Source organism: Schistocerca cancellata, chromosome 9, assembly GCF_023864275.1.
Source record: "Schistocerca cancellata isolate TAMUIC-IGC-003103 chromosome 9, iqSchCanc2.1, whole genome shotgun sequence".
In the NCBI taxonomy this organism is placed as follows: domain Eukaryota; kingdom Metazoa; phylum Arthropoda; class Insecta; order Orthoptera; family Acrididae; genus Schistocerca; species Schistocerca cancellata.
Genome location: NC_064634.1, coordinates 38,982,163 through 38,998,350, shown reverse-complemented (window position 1 = coordinate 38,998,350; position 16,188 = coordinate 38,982,163). Strand labels below are relative to the sequence as shown.

The window sequence follows — 16,188 nt, the reverse complement described above, 5'->3', positions numbered from 1 at the left end:
TGGGCAGCTGTACGTGTACACGCGAATCAAGCTCTGTTTGCCTCAATGCCCAGGCGTATCAAGGCCGTTATTATGGCCATAGATTTTTGATCTAGGTACTGATTTCTCAGTATCTAGGCAACCAAATTGCGTGAAAATGTAATCATATGCTAGTTCTAGTATAATATATTTGTCCAATGAATAGCCATTTATCATCTGAATTTCTTGTTGGTGTAGCAATTTTAATGGCCAGTAGTGTAGATGAGCTAAAAATTCCAATAAATCGAAGCAGAGAAATCGATGGGACAGCGTGAAACAGTACGCCACTAAGTACTTTGCTCTTAGATTGCACGATTATTTTTCCTACTTATCTGCGTTAACTTATATTTTTCCAGATATAGAGCAAGCTGCCATTCGTCACAACTAATAGAACTTCAGTCAGAGTCACCATTTTTCCTCGTACAGTCACTCAAAAACGATACTTTCGCGTACATTACAACGCCACCAGCGAACAATGGTATTTTGCTGCTCACACTGTTTGTCAGATCGTTTACATGTCACAGTACTCAGGCAGCATACGTGATAAAACCCTTCCACCTTGTCTTTTTCTACCGCTTAATTATTACGATGTCGCGCGTAATGAGTAGCGTGTTGAGGCGCGAAACGAGCGCTCGCTTGGACTGCAGGTGTCGGAAGAAGTGCTGCGTCAGTGTTGTTAGGAGGCGCCAGCGAACACGGTGTGTGGGCGTCGCCGCTGGCGGGTGATCCACCTGCCTCGCCTCGGCTTTCCTCCCTCCCCCCCCCCTCCCCCTCCTTCGGCCCACTACTCCACACTCTTCCCTTTTGATCGTCCGGAGAGCGGTGCCCGCTTTCTAGTCCACACCTCGGCGCCGGGCTGCTTCCGGATTGCAGTTCCGCTACGGCGCTCACCTCAGGCGCTCCACTCTGAAACACTCACTGTGTTTACATGGGGCTCCCAAAACCGGATTTCGTAAACCGATTTCACAATAGCGTTTCTATTTGGTCATGTAAACATTCCAAAATCGATTCTGGAAACCCGTTTCTAGCTGCCTGTTTTCCACTTCCACAATCGATTTTCGCTCCCACGTAGACGCGCAACTGCTTTTGGAATGTGCCTGGGTCGTCAGGTTACCTCTTGTTTTCAAAATATTAGGCTAATATGGACGGAGTGACTTACTGAGCAGTGAAAGAGAAGGAGAAATATTGGACTAAAGCCGTCGGCACACGGACCGTGCTGTCGAACGTTAACGTTGTAGAGTGCCAAGTTCGACGTGCTGCTGAACGCTCAGGAGCGATGCCACTCGTGCATACGGTACGTGGCCCCCAACGTGGTATACGCGATCGCAACGCACTCCAGTGGCAGTTGAGGGATGTTTCTAGTTCGTAAATCACACTGTTTACTCAACGGGCGCGCGTAAAATTCTCACGTTAGCTCTATTAAAACGCACATTTCTTCCATCGTCCCCGAAAAGGAAAGTACCGTGTCCAATCGATAAGGACACAGGCTTATAAAAGTTCCGTTACAAACAGTGCGTCACACATTTGGAATACTTCTCCGCATAAGATAAACATCATTTAATGATTCCCACATTTAGTAAAACCCCGTGGTCAGTCCTACTTGATCACTGTTCCTACCTAGTAGCAGAATCTTTGCAACATGTGAATTACGAAGCGTAAAAGAAGAAGGAGTAAAATATCTTTTATACAAGTAGCGCAAGCTGTCCTTTAGATTAAGCCAATCGAACAAAGTCACCCCCCAAAAAAAGGTGAACTTGTATTTACATAACATCAAATATTATAGTCTACACATGAATTACACTAATAATAAAGTATCGGAACCTAATAAAAACGCGAATGTTAAGAAAAACAAAATTGGTTGTGTCACGACGCGAACCATCGACCCAACAAAATGAACTTTTTTGTGGACACTGACGCTATTCATTACGCTAAACCAACATTTTACCTTTTTCCTCTATTCATAGTATCTTACCGCTTGCTAAAAACATTCATCGTCGATATGTTACTAACTGAAATTTAAGTATAACAAATTGTACCAAGAACAATGCGTTTTGGATGGATCTTCAGTGTGTCGCTGCCTTCAAATAGCATACTCCCATTATACGCAAGTTACAATAATTATTTTTCCACCAATATGATGTTTCTCATTATTTTATTGGAACGAATCACACAGTTAACAACGGGTTTTCCAGTGATTCTCAATTTGCTGGTGCTCGGAACGGCATATATACATATAGGCTTGAAATGAATGGCAATATGGCGCCTCACAACTCTGTACCGAAGGGAGACGGCGTGCGTGTGACGTAGGTGGCGTTGTGCTATCTCATCGGTCAACGCTCAGGCGCACGCTCAGAATATGTGACGTGCCAGATATTCCTCTGCACGTTCGGAAAGACTCCCGAGCGTGCTGTTCCACGCTATGACGTCAGAAACTCGGCACGCTCAACGCTCAACGTTCGGATGCACGGTCCGTGTGCCGACGGCTTTAGCATGAAGGTGCCTCTCGCTAATATTTAAGTGATGAGAAATGCCAATTGTGCTACCTAAATCAGGAACTGGAAGAGCTGTTTTCCAGACGCCATACTTAACTTGCCTGGCAAATCAGCTTCATACCTTAACTCGTAAACACATCATCGAAAAAGGGTTTCCCAAATTCGGTTCTCTTTCGTAAGATGTGTCGAGTGTAAACATACCGACTGTTAGTCTCTTCTTCTGTCTGTGCTACTCGCTATTGGTTTGTAAACCTATGCCTATTTGTAGTCGTGCATTTCGTCCGCGAATTTTACAGTGACCTAATACAGCGACGGAGAACCGCAGGAGAGATTATGCTAACATCGTTTAATGTTGCCTCTGTCGATTATAATGGCCGACATCCGGCGCTTTGGAGATCCCATAAATTACTTCAGGCACACCAAAGCCTGCGGAACCCTTTATTTAATCATCAGATCCAGTAGAATAAGGAATTTGCTGAGATGCTGCCTGCTATGTCTCACCCACAGTTCCACATAGGCCCAAGCGTTATCTACGAGAGGTATGGGCACGCGACAGCAGCACTCCTAGCTGATAAAGTCGACACTATAGCACCCGTCACGATAATGTTTGTGGGACAACGTACCGATATGACTGACATCCCTTCACCGATACGTCACACCAACAAATTATGTCTCAAAACGTAAGTTTTTGAGAGTACATTTATTTTACGTTCCCCCAGTCTTCAGATGTTTACATTTGTTTTCATGTCGTGAACATTGTTTCTTTACGTATGATGTTAGAGAATAGCTGTCTTTGGCCACAGGCAGCTCATTACAGTGTTTGAGATTTAGTGTGTTATTATCTAAAGCCATTATTAGCAAGCATTTTGTTTTAAACATTTGTCCAAAATTAGTTTTGATGACTGATCGATGGTCATGGATTGTTTCTATAGCACTAAAGAAATTAAGCCATCATTTCTTTGTTCATTATAAAAAGTATAAAAGTCTAAATTGCTTGAAGTTAACATATATCGGCTGTATTATACAGAAGCTGCACTGGAAAACTGTAAACAGCACTATGACTACGATCCGAAAATACGTCACGGGAAGAGTACGACGCGAGCGCGTTCCTCTTTCACGAATTTCTTCCGCCGGCCGGATACAAACCAATCGGGGGCCGCCGATTACCCACCCATGATCCTTGAGATTAAGACAGGGTGACTGAGTGGACCAAACGAGCTGCAGTATGCTGCTCAAGATTCGTGAAGCCGGGAACGTATGGATGCAGTCCTCTAAATGCAGCTCTTGTCATCGGTGAAGAGAGAAGAGCCACGGCATACTCATCATGAAGAAGTAGAAGAAGGAATAACGCTTGATCACTGAGGAAGATAAAATAAACCTCCCTGTATACGGTACCGTATCCTGAATGAGAGATGGTGCGAAAAATAGCCCTCAAAACAACGTGGAATTACCTCCGACCAGAACTGAAACTTGCACACACGGCACTTGGTCGTCTCACTGGGACGTCGCTACACTCTGCACCTTGCATCATTTGAAAAGAGGAAAAATCACGACTCGTCGGGATTTACTTCAGGCCTCCTGCTACTATCCCGTTTCTGGGTAATTTGGACCTTGGAGACGAGCAGTTTTTTATGTTTCTGTCAACAGTGGCGTTTTTGCGATGTACCCGATTCCATACGTTCATTGCATGCAGTACCACTTGGGGTGTTCACTCGGAAACTGTACTCACTGACAGCAGCAATTCTTGTCGCTTTTAATATCGATTTTCATTGACAAGGCTTAACACACGCGTCTTCCGTTCTTGTCAGTTAGCGTCCTTTTACGGCCAGTGTCTCGTCTGCACTTCTCCCGTCCTCTTATACTGATCCTATACGACCTACTGGCACATCCACACCACTTCACTGCCATGCCGTACGTCAACGGTTGCGGATCAAATGATCGCATTGTACCAATTCCACACTATCTGCGGCGCCCCAAAAGGACAACTAGGTGTTTTTTTTTTCTTTTTTTTAGGCAGTACCTAATAATTTGCCCAGTTAACTCGCTCGAAACTATTGTGAGAAACTTCTGTGTGGAATATAGGGATTGTCACATGGAAACTAATGAACTTCAATCTAAAACTCTAAGAGACTTATCACTCAAATTTTGATGCACTGCCGGAAACCTGTTCACAAAACGCAGTCCAGGATAGTGCACATCATTCTGTATAACCGTTCTTTTCTCGTTCTTCTCTAAATCGCTATGAATAAGAGCACAGTATTAACTAAAAACCTCACAGGGAAGAAGATGAAGCAAGTTAAAATTCTGAGTTGCTTGAGCAATGATGTGCATGAATTCAGGAACAGAATCATTCCCTGTCAATATACAGTGTTTCCCAACATATGATGCAGAAGATAATAGCGTAAAATTAGTGCCATGGATTGAGGCAGCCTGTAGTTTTTTCACTAGAGATAGCAGTATGTCATACTGTCATTTACCTTTAGTCAAAGCGATTTAAAATATGGGATTCCAGCGATTATTTCATCATACATTGATTTGAAAATTTAGCTTTAGCAAGAATTTAAGCAAGTATCATCAAATACATGGACAGTTAAAATGAAACTTTCGTAAAAAAGAAAAAAAATTAAAAGAAAAATGGATTACGTTTCACAGTGCCATATCTAAAGCGACTTTTCTTATACAGCGTGATCACAATTTTATACTGGGAAGTCAGCTTCTAAGGGCGGTGGAGGGTAACTTGCGCAGAGAAATAATTGTTGAGGAAAATAATCGATACTTCGCGCCGTTCACGAATTAATTAGCATTGAAGTTAGCCAATCAGGCTGTTGTCTCCAGATGTGGTCTTCGTTTGAGATCCCAAACCCGAACAAGAGAGCGATACAAAAATTTGACGTGGGACAGTAGTTATGACTGAATCCAAAACAAAGGCAGAGTAATCTCGTGCGCTATCATCTACGGTATGAAAATCGCTAATTGTATCTCTCAAGCCATTTGAATCTGCGCGCTCAACGGCCTCGTTGGCTAACATCAATGCCAGTTAAGTCGAAAACAGCGCAACGTATCGAATTTTTTCTCTCCGCAAGCTACCGTGCAACACCCTTACAAACTTTTCAGATTGTTTTCGACCACCCTGTATAGAAGTAAATGTCGGATTTTTCCCCAGAATGACAGACGCACAAGAAATAGCGCACCGATGAGAACTTTACGTTTTCTCTGTGGTGTTACTTTGAGGGGCAGAGTGAGAAGTTAAAATATAAGACAACAATTGCATATATAAGAAATGGTACATTATGCGCAACAGCACAGTTTAAAAAAAAATGTGGTAAGGTGCTATGGGACCACGAACCGCGACCGCGGACCGTGACAAGGCGCCCATAGAACATGCGACTACACCAAGCGACGAGTACAAATCTAAACGTCATCGTCAGGTTTTTCTAATGCCAGAGACTGGTTTGGCCCATGAAATACGCCAGTAACTACCCAAAAGAAAGAGATTTAGGAAGAATTGACCATCGACTGGTTGAATAAGTTGTCTAGTCACAGAACGGGACCGTACTCCATGCTAGAAATGGATGTTGCTTCTGTTGATGGTGGTCAACACTGTATTTGAAGGTACATAATTGTCCGGCTGATTCTTAATAAATGATTACGTCAGTTCCAAACTAAAATTAATTAAATTCAATGAAATAAAATTAATGAATCTATAGGGACAGAATCTTTGAACATGCAGTGACATGAAATTACATCAATGACAACTGGTCTGGTATGGTAAATTTGAAATGTTATATCTCAAGAGTAATGAAAATTTGTTCCGTAACGGAATAAGATGCATAGAATTACTACTTTTCCCAGCAGTCACCTCAACAGCTAGCGACTGGGCGATCAGAGACAGGTGAGCATCCAGGATTCGGTTCTGGGGGTCGCTGTGTGTTAACTGTGTCTTTCTCTTACCGGTCCTCCAGTTCCTCCGCCTCACCCCCCACCCCCCTTTTCACCATCAAATATAACTTGCCGTCAGCTCCACTCCTGATGCGCGTCAGGCTTGAAGTTTGTACGATTTCAATAGCAGTTACTATAAAACATATAAAACATGTTGGTGTAATATTGATAAATAGTTTAATTATCATAAAATATGCAATGTAATAATTATATTTGTTTTATATCTGTGAATAATACATTAATGTAACTTCAAAAAAATGTCACCCATTAAAATTATATGTCTTCACACTGAAGAAGTACTTGCGTCACACGAGTAATTTAAGGTTTACAACAACAGGGAACTCTCACAACTTTGATAACGTCAAAATTTACCCAATGTAAAACCAAAGTGGGCACTCACAACTATCAAGTATTGGGAAAACTTTTAGTAACCAAGGCTTGTACAAGCATACAAGGGAAAATCTGTTTGTTTCGGACGTTTCGGGAAGTTACTTTTCTGGCTTCTGCCCCATTACTGTACGGTCTTTTCCTTTTCTCTCCTGACTTACGCAGTTTTGTGTGATTCGCTGTATTCGCCGTAAAACCCTCACAAAACTTTTCACAAACTTGAAACCATGCCAGTCCACTCTTAATTTATCGACGTACTCATTGGAAGACGTGTAATACATTTCAAGGTGTTTCTTCATCTCTTCAACAAACAATTTCACATCCAAACCTATGCATCTGTGGTGGCGTGATAGCAACTGCTTATAGGGTTGTGAACACCTCTAGACAGCCCTATTCTCCCACAAAGTCAACTGCTTGGCGACGATGTGAGATCGCTTCTAGCACAGTTGGCAGCTTCACCGCCGTAGTGTGCGAGGCTCTTCAACGCGCTAGAAAATGACGCTGACACTCGTGTGCATGGAGCCTATGCAGAAGACTGCGAAGGAGTGAGACCGCACCTGTATATACAATGGGCAGCACAATTAATATGTCAGTTTTTCGAAGCCCCTTACTTGTCTCCAAATGCGGCACGAAAGTCTGAAATCTGTCTCAAAGCTGCCTCTGAAACGGTGGAGAAGTGGGGCATCCTGAGACGTCGCCTTCAAGCTGAAGAAGGACAAACATTCTTTGCTGCTTCGGAGTACGTTCAAAATTCGTCCAGTGGTTTCGAACGTTCCGTAGTGATTCCAACCTAAACACGAGAGTATAAGTTGCGGTCGCGCTACACTGCGAAGGGTTGACATCATGTTCAGTGTGGATGAAGGCTCGCGATGTCCTTAGAAGGATTGAATCGTCTGTGGGCTGCCGGCAATGTCAAAGATTGGCAAGAACGTCACCCAATTGCTCATCGCACTATGAATGGTTGTTTTAGACAGCGAAATGTGTTGGAATAAACGGGCAAAGGGAGGGCGTAATTTCATTGGCACCTCCTGAGGCCTTTGCGGCTCGATTCTGAGGAGCGGTTTGTCTGAAATATTTTCCTCGATCTCACATAAGAAAACGTCGTGATTTCATCGCGGGACATTGCGTATCTAACCTCCTTCACGGAAGCGTCATACGAATGTTTGGAGCGTGGGTAAGAGGGACTATGGCGACGTTCCCATCTACGTTAAGAAGCTGAAGAAACGATTTAAAATTTGTGCCAGGTCGAGGATTTGCACCCAGGTCTCCTTGCTTACTATGCCATTATATCACCCCAGCACCATACTTATTACAGCTGCATGGCCTGCCCTAGGCCAGTGTCAACCCTAACACCAGAGTATAAGTTGCAGTCGCGCTACACTGGTGTAAGGGAGGGCAGTGGCCTAGGGTAGTCCATACATCTGTGTTACCTATTCCGCTGTGGTGACGTAGTGGTTAGCAGACCTGCCTAGTAAGCAAGGAGGCCTGGGTGCAAGTCACGGCAGTTGCTCTAATTTTAATTCATTTCTTCACATCTTTATCGTATACAGAGCTGAGACACAAATGTCTCAAGGAAACCTTCCGATAATGTGACATGCCCGCGGAGATGTTGAGCATAATTTTCTTGCCAATGTGACATCATTAACCTACCTTACAACTCACATGAACTTGAGGGATCTAATGTTTTTATTCATTTCTCGCATGTGTCGACAACTTGTTTGATGCTTCACCGAGGGCGAGGTGACGTCGCATGGCGCCACCCTTGCTCAGTGTTATAGATGTTTCCAGACTGAGATTTTCACTCTGCAGCGGAGTGTGCGCTGATATGAAACATCCTGGCAGATTAAAACTGCGTGCCGGTCCGAGACTCGAACTCGGGTACTTTGCCTTTCGCGGTCAAGTGCTCTACCATCTGAGCTATCCAAGCACGACTCACGCCCCGTCCTCACAGCTTTACATCTACCAGTATGTCGTCTCCTACTTTCATATCACATCAGCACACATTGCGCTGCACAATGAAAATCTCATTCTGGAAACATCCCCCAGGCTGTGACTATGCCATGTCTCCGCAATATCCTTTCTTTCAGGAGTGCTAGTTCTGCATGGTTCGCAGGAGAGCTTCTGTTAAGTTTGGAAGGTAGGAGACTAGGTACTGGTAGAAGTAAAGCTGTGGCGACGGCGCGTGAGTCGTGCTTGGGTAGCTCAGTTGGTAGAGCACTTGCCCGCGAAAGGCAAAGGTCCCGAGTTCGAGTCTCGGTACGGCACTCAGTTTTAATCTGTCAGGAAGTTTCGTTATAGAAGATGTCTGTAGGCACCTTTGAGGCAAATTTCAAACTTCCACGTTGCAATGGGGGAAAAATGGTTCAAATGGCTCTGAGCACTGTGGCACTTAACATCTGAGGTCATCAGTCCCCTAGAACTTAGAAATAATTAAGCCTAACTCATCTTAGGACATAAAACACATGCATGCCCGAGGCAGGATTCTAACCTGCGACCGTAGCGGTCGCTCGGCTCCAGACTGTAGCGCCTAGAACCGCTCGGCCACGCAATGGGGGAAAATTACGGAGTATCGAAAACGTGACCCTTTAATTGTGTCGCGCAATGTGCTGTGAGTGCATAGTGCAAGCTGCTGACCTGCGGCGAGGTCTACGCTGGTGGGGCGGAACCCGCGCCGGCCCGCAGTGTAGGAGATGCCGAGTCGGCGGCCGGAGGCGGCGTCGGTGTACTGGTAGCGGCCGCGCAGCTCGTTGGCGGCGTCCGCCTCGACGGCGTGGCTGTGCGCCGCCGCGTCGCCGGTGTCGTAGCCGAACAGGTAGCCGCCGGCCGCCTTCTGCAGGTAGTACTCGGCGCGCCGGCCTGCCGGGATGCCCGGCACGTGGCGGTAGCCGGGGGACGCCGCCGCTAGGGCCATCAGCGCCAACGCCGACACCTGCAGCGAGACCGCAAGCCGTTAACAGTTGCCTCAGTGTGCGGGTAAATGATGACGGCAGTTTTATTATCTAGGCAAATACAAAATCATTATCCGTCTCCAGGATGCACTACACTGCAGGGGGGGGGGGGGCGGCGAGCGGCCGGCATCGGCTTCTTAGTATGCAGCTCTTCAGCCTACAGAAGTGTTAAAAACATAATAACTAGATAAGAAATAATAAAAGCTGCGATAGAAACGGTGACTTTGTAAGATGTCGAGGTCTCCTGACCATCATTGCTTACATATTCCACCCTCACAATCGTATTCCGCACATCAAGACGCTTCGTTCGAACCCAAACTCGATAAGATAAAGTCAATGTTGTATGAATTCATGTAAACGATATGCAAATAACAAGTGCGCACCGAGATTGAAATACTCGAGGCTGGCATACACACACACATTCAAGACACAGTGGTCACAAAAGCTTTTAGTTTGGGAGAGGCAAACTGCATGCAAGGAGGCCGGTCCCTTCAGAGGACGAGTCAACCTATCTACGTCGGCCGGTGACTGCCCGTAGAGCAGACAGCGTTTGCCCGAGTGAAAGGGAGAATGACCCCGTGTTCGGCTTAAAAGCTTATTCCGCTACATTGTGTGGGAGTGCCCAGCCTACGCATTCTTTACAAACATAGCACAGAGTTTCAGAGGTTTTCACAGGGAGACAGCAAACGCCAAATGCCGATGCTACAGATTTCCGGATTGGTCGCCTTAAACGAAATGTCATTCTCCCGTTTTAGAAGATCAATGCTGATTGGTGGACGATATTCCTGACGCCTTGAGCTGAAGGAGTAATGGAAGAGACCGAAGGATATACCCCTTCACGTCTGGCGTGGAGAGGATCCGTTCTGTTGTCGCTCTTGGAGCGAGAACACGTAACGAGAGCGTGTGTGCTCGTACGTGTACTCACAGAGCAAGGAACAAGTCTCTCCTCAGTACTTCACTGGGAGAGCACATCTGTCGAGAGCGAATCGGAGTGCGAATCTATATTGAGTCCTTGCGATTAAGCGTTGTTCACTGTGTTGGCCGCCACGCTTATTGTGCGGTGTGAACGGACAGAGTTATAGTTAAATGCCTGCGAACGAATTTTTGAGTGGCATCACGGTGGACTAGGGGCGAATAGGAGGCTTAGGGAGAGTTTGATTGGTGAAGGTCAATCCAGATAGAACGAGAGTTACCTTATTTGTCAGCAGCAAGCGGCGCAGACAGCAGTCATTGCAGCTTACGGTATTGTGCACTACAGCTCTTGCGAGCCCCATATTTCCTCCACAACACTACACTTCACTGCATTTCACATGTGACAGCCTCGACCATACCTAGCAATATTATAACGGATAATCATTCAAGTTGAGTAGGAGCGGCTCTCAGCCATTCTGCCAAGTCAATAACAATCTTAAACTTTGTATGGAAATTTCATTAACGAATCCTATCTTTAAGAGGTAACTTCACATTCTGAAAAGAACCCGGGAATAAATTGTTGAGTTCATAACTAAAAGTGCCATTGTGAATTCTCTGAATTTTTGCAAAACAAATAATAATTTTCGTTAGTTTCATGTTTTTCTTACACTAACTAGCACTACTCCAGTACCCAAGTATCTCACTAGTTACGTACGAAATTTTGTGAAGTTTTGTGTGATTTCCTTGCAGCGAACGACTCCAGAAGATATTTATTGCTGAAAGTTTTTCAGGCATTTCTCTTTAGAACGTTAGGAGCGTCTGTCTGACTTCTGTAGTAGTGTGGGGGTGGAAATTGCATCTTGCAGGAGCCACAGGGTAAAGGGTACATCTCAGATTAATCCGTTGCACAGAATGACAGAATAGCACCCTCACGTTCACCACAGAACTTTTAAAGTGTAAAATGGGGTAAAATTGTGGAACTTACAGATATAAAACAAGAGTTGGCGATGCTGATTAAAAAACACGGTAAGCAGCCAGGTACAATAGTAGACAGACAATGAAAAAAATACACGGCGACAGACAGGTTTCTGTTTGCAAGAGATAAAATAAATCACACCCAGCAACAGTATGGTTTCTATTTGCTGCACATCGGAAAAGACGCACAACACTTACAGCTCACTTAAAAAACTGCACTAAAAGGTTAGTAAGGAGATGTCACATCACAGCTTAGGGCAGATGGGGGGGGGCGGCCCGCCCGATGAGGGGGGGGGGGGAAGGGAGGGAGGAGAGGAAAAAGCAAAAGGGGCAGGAGGGAGAGGACAAACGAGGGGTGGGGGGGCATGGCAGACACGTGAGGGAATGGGGAAAGGCAGAGGAGGAGATTGCAAATGGACTCAGGAGAGACAAGGGACTCAGAAAGAATGAGGGTAGGTGGGGAAGAGGGAAAAACAGGATGGGAGGGGGGGGGGAGAAGAGGGAGCCCAGGAAAAGGACAGAGGTTGGTAGGTGGAGGCGAGGATCAGAGATTGTAGGAGGGATATTTCAATGATAGTGGGAGGTGCACCAAAACTGGAATCTCGCACTTGAATCAAGAACGAGAACAGCCAAAGAGCTCGGAGCTAGCGATAAGAGTCCAAACACATCCATTACGAAAGTCGAAAAAAAAAAAGAAATGTCGTCTTTACTGCCGATGTATTGAGCAAAACAATACAGTTGTACACCACTAGTCATTAAAATGGCAGTGTGCGTATACAGTAGTGGACAGCTGAGTAGAACCAGGTATGCGAGTCAAATGTTGTACCTCAACATCTCTGTCATTATTGCTGGTATTGGTGTGATAAAGTTGACATTTCGCGAATTGTAGTTGGTTCCCTCAAATCAGGTTGCTCAACGTCATGCGGAACCGCTCACTGTTGCCAAACTGCTACAACAATTACTTCACTTCCAGTTCCTTATCCTTTCTTTCTTGATTTGTTTGGCTCCGAATCCTGGGTCTGTCCGTTTCATTTCGTATTTCATCACACATGGAAACCACATCAAAAACACACACAAATGGCTGTAACGGATCGTGCAGCCACGCCTCAACCCCTGAGTCAACAGATGGGACCGTTTGCAAGACAACAACCAGCTGCACGAACAGTTCAACGACGTTTGCAGGAGCATGGACTATCATCTCGGAGACCACGGCTGCGGTTACCCTTGACGCTGCATCACAGACAGGAGCGCCTGCGATGGTGTACTCAACGACGAACCTGGGTACACGAATGGCAAAACGTCATTTTTTCGGACGAATCCACGTTCTGTTTACAGCATCATGATGGTCGCATCCGTGTTGGGCGACATCGTGGTGAACACACATTGGAAGCGTGTATTCGTCATCGCCATAGTGGCGTATCACCCGTCGTGATGGTATGGGGTGCCATTGGTTACACGTCTCGGTCACCTCTTGTACGCATTGACAGCACTTTGAACCGTGGACGTTACATTTCAGATGTGTTACGACCCGGAGCTCTACGCTTCATTCGATCCCTGCGAAACCCTACATTTCAGCAGGATAATGCACGATCGCATGTTGCAGGTCCTGTACGGGCCTTTCTGGATACAGAAAATGTTCGACTGCTGCCCTGGCGAGCACATTCTCCAGATCTCTCATCAATTGAAAACGTCTGGTCAAAGGTAGCCGAGCAACTGGCTCGTCACAATACGCCAGTCACTACTCTTGATGAACTGTGGTATCGTGTTGAAGCTGCATGGGCAGCTGTACCTGTACACGCCATCCAAACTCTATTTGACTCAATGACCAGGCGTTTCAATGCCGTTATTACGGCCAGAGGAGGTTATTCTGGGTACTAATTTCTTATGATCTACGCTCCCAAATTCCGTGAAAGTGTAATCACATGTCAGTTCTAGTATAATATATTTGGCCAATGAATACATGTTTATCATCTGCATTTCTTCTTGGTGTAGCAATTTTAATGGCCAGTAGTGTATAAGAGGAATGATCAACCGTATTTGAGACACTCACTGATCATTGAAAGTTATTCATCAGAATTAAACATTAAGGTACACGGTTTTAACCTACTTTGCCCTATAGTAGGGAAATATATGGTACATTTATGTATATTTTGGAGATTAAGGGTAGGAAATTCAGTACCCACAGCTGCAAAAACGTCTTACCCGGCTGGGCATTGAGAGGATGTGACCTTGGATGACCGATACCGGTACATCACTTCATGCTGCTTCGATTCCAAAACAGTGATCATCAGTCGCAGTGTCTGGCGACTCTTGGTTTGCCAGTCTCGAGCCTGACCATTAGCTGTTGTTCTCAGTGCGTGAGAGTCCTGGAAAACGAGCTGGAGACACACATCCTCTGCGTAGAGGTAGGCCAGGCGAGCACAGGCAACAGCCAGTCTTGCGTTATGTTGTTGAATTAGAACTCGAGTTACGTGGTTTGCTGTACGATCCTGCACGGGTCAGCGAACAGTATGTCTGTCATGTAGTGCGCTAATAGCAGGAGGAGGAACTTCCACGGGCGCTCAGCGCCGAGGTTATCAGCGGTGCTCTGCTCCCATGGGTTGCAGTGTCTTACTTGGCGTTAGGTATGGCCTTCCCGAACCCGTCGATTCCATATTCAAATGGAACTCGGAGCATGCCGTTAAACGCAAACAGTATTATTCCAAAACGATACACTGCACTCACGATAGCCCACGATCCTGCTGCTGTCGAATTCCGACAAGTGCTAATATACTTTTTCATACTTCTTACACGAGGTACAATACGCTCTTCCCAAAACATCCTTCACTTGGACGCGATTTGTCAATGAGAAACGGTCGTCAGGGTGTCCCTGAGGAATGATCAGTATTCAGAGATATGGTGAGAACGACGATTCTTAGATAAAAAACTCTTGTAAAAATGAACTCTAAACTGCATACCTTAACAGCTATCAACACTTCTACATCTTCGATACTGTGAAACGAATCTATTGTACTGAAAGATCTTTCCTTCACATACTTAAGAGAAAGTAGTATGGACCAAAGCAAGGAAAAAACGTCCAGTAAACATGGGCTCCTAAGTACATGCCGTAAGTGCTATGAGCACTAGTTCATCTTCACTACTGTGAAACTCATCTCTTGAACTGGACAAGCGCTCATGTCTCTTAAAGTATGCATTTTAGAGCCTATGCTTATTGCACGAAAGATAGTTCCTGTCGTATCTCTCAATATTGACCTTTAGTCTGAGACATCCTGTATACGCAATGTCGATGGCGTTACTCTTACTTGGTTAATGCGGTTGTGCTGAGACGTTAATCATTCGTATATCCCAATATTTAGTACACTTCGGCCAATATGACCTTTGCTACAAACAGTTCCCATGTTGTAATTTTAACGCTCAGCACTGTACGTTGCATCGAGCTGACGTTGCCCCGAACTCGAGCACCTAAACAGTGTCTACATGCTTCACACTTGGCTGCAATCGCAGCGGACACTATGTCCCAGGGATAAGCAGCGATCGGCCCCAAGTTTGTCGAGCAGTGAGTTCATTTCACTTCCTTGTCACTTCTCCTTCATAACAGTAAAAGTATCTCCCTAAATACCGTCCATCACACATTCTTTCGGGGCACAGATTTCAGTGTAGGGACACCGTACTGGGAGAGGACTGGGAAACATGTGGATATCTCGCCGTGAGAACAGGCGATTTGAACCCAGCTTCTAGTTCAGAGCGTAACGTTTTGGCAGGATTCTCTTCACTCGTGTAGAGAATTAATATCACCAATATTTCTGGCAAATCTCATGTGATCGCGCACGATTCTGCAGTAGGAATACGCCGAGTACTTCGGTATTAACACAGAAGCGAAGGCTGAGTCTGTCATTTCTCATGATAGTATCATAGAGCAGCCCCTGTTCATGATCTGTGTAAGTCACATGCTGGGTAATTAATGTTGCCTTTTGAGGCTTTTCGCAGATGATACAGTCGAACACAGGGAGGTGCCGACGTTACAAGTAATGTAATTTATTGTAGGAAATAAGCCGTAATATCCGACCAATCAATGCTATCAGCCGCATCTTGAACCATTTAAGAGAATATGCCGAGTGATTTCATAAATCTAGACTAGGGGACACTAGAAGTTGGAAGGAAAACATGTGTAATATGCATGATGGAGGTCGCTTATAATAGAAGGCGGAACGATTTATTGGAAAAGTGTAATCTACGTGAACATTATTGTTCATCGCATTTGGAGTACAGTTCGTCAGTCTGGGACACTTACCAGTTTGGATTAACCGAAGCTGTAGAAAAGAGAAATATAGCAGTATAGTTCCCCACTGGTTTCCACAGTCAGCATGACAGTGCTTTGTGAAATACTATAAGAAGCGCTGTTATCGCATAAAAACATACTCACATAATTCCGAGAGCTCGCGTTCCAAAATTAAGCTAATTACAAACTGCTTCTCCCTACCTTTCGACTAATAGCTACGACTCTAAAATTAGACTCT

General features: G+C 45.1%; 1 protein-coding gene across 1 annotated transcript in view; it reads right to left on the bottom strand.

Moving 5' to 3' along the window:
- The window catches only part of LOC126101017 (fibroin heavy chain-like), an 84,804-nt gene that overhangs the window by 21,699 nt on the left and 46,917 nt on the right, over positions 1-16,188 (bottom strand). The window contains exon 2 of the mRNA XM_049911684.1: positions 9,471-9,765. Within this exon, the coding sequence (XP_049767641.1) occupies positions 9,471-9,765 (295 nt within the window). The remainder of the gene's footprint in view (positions 1-9,470; positions 9,766-16,188) is intronic.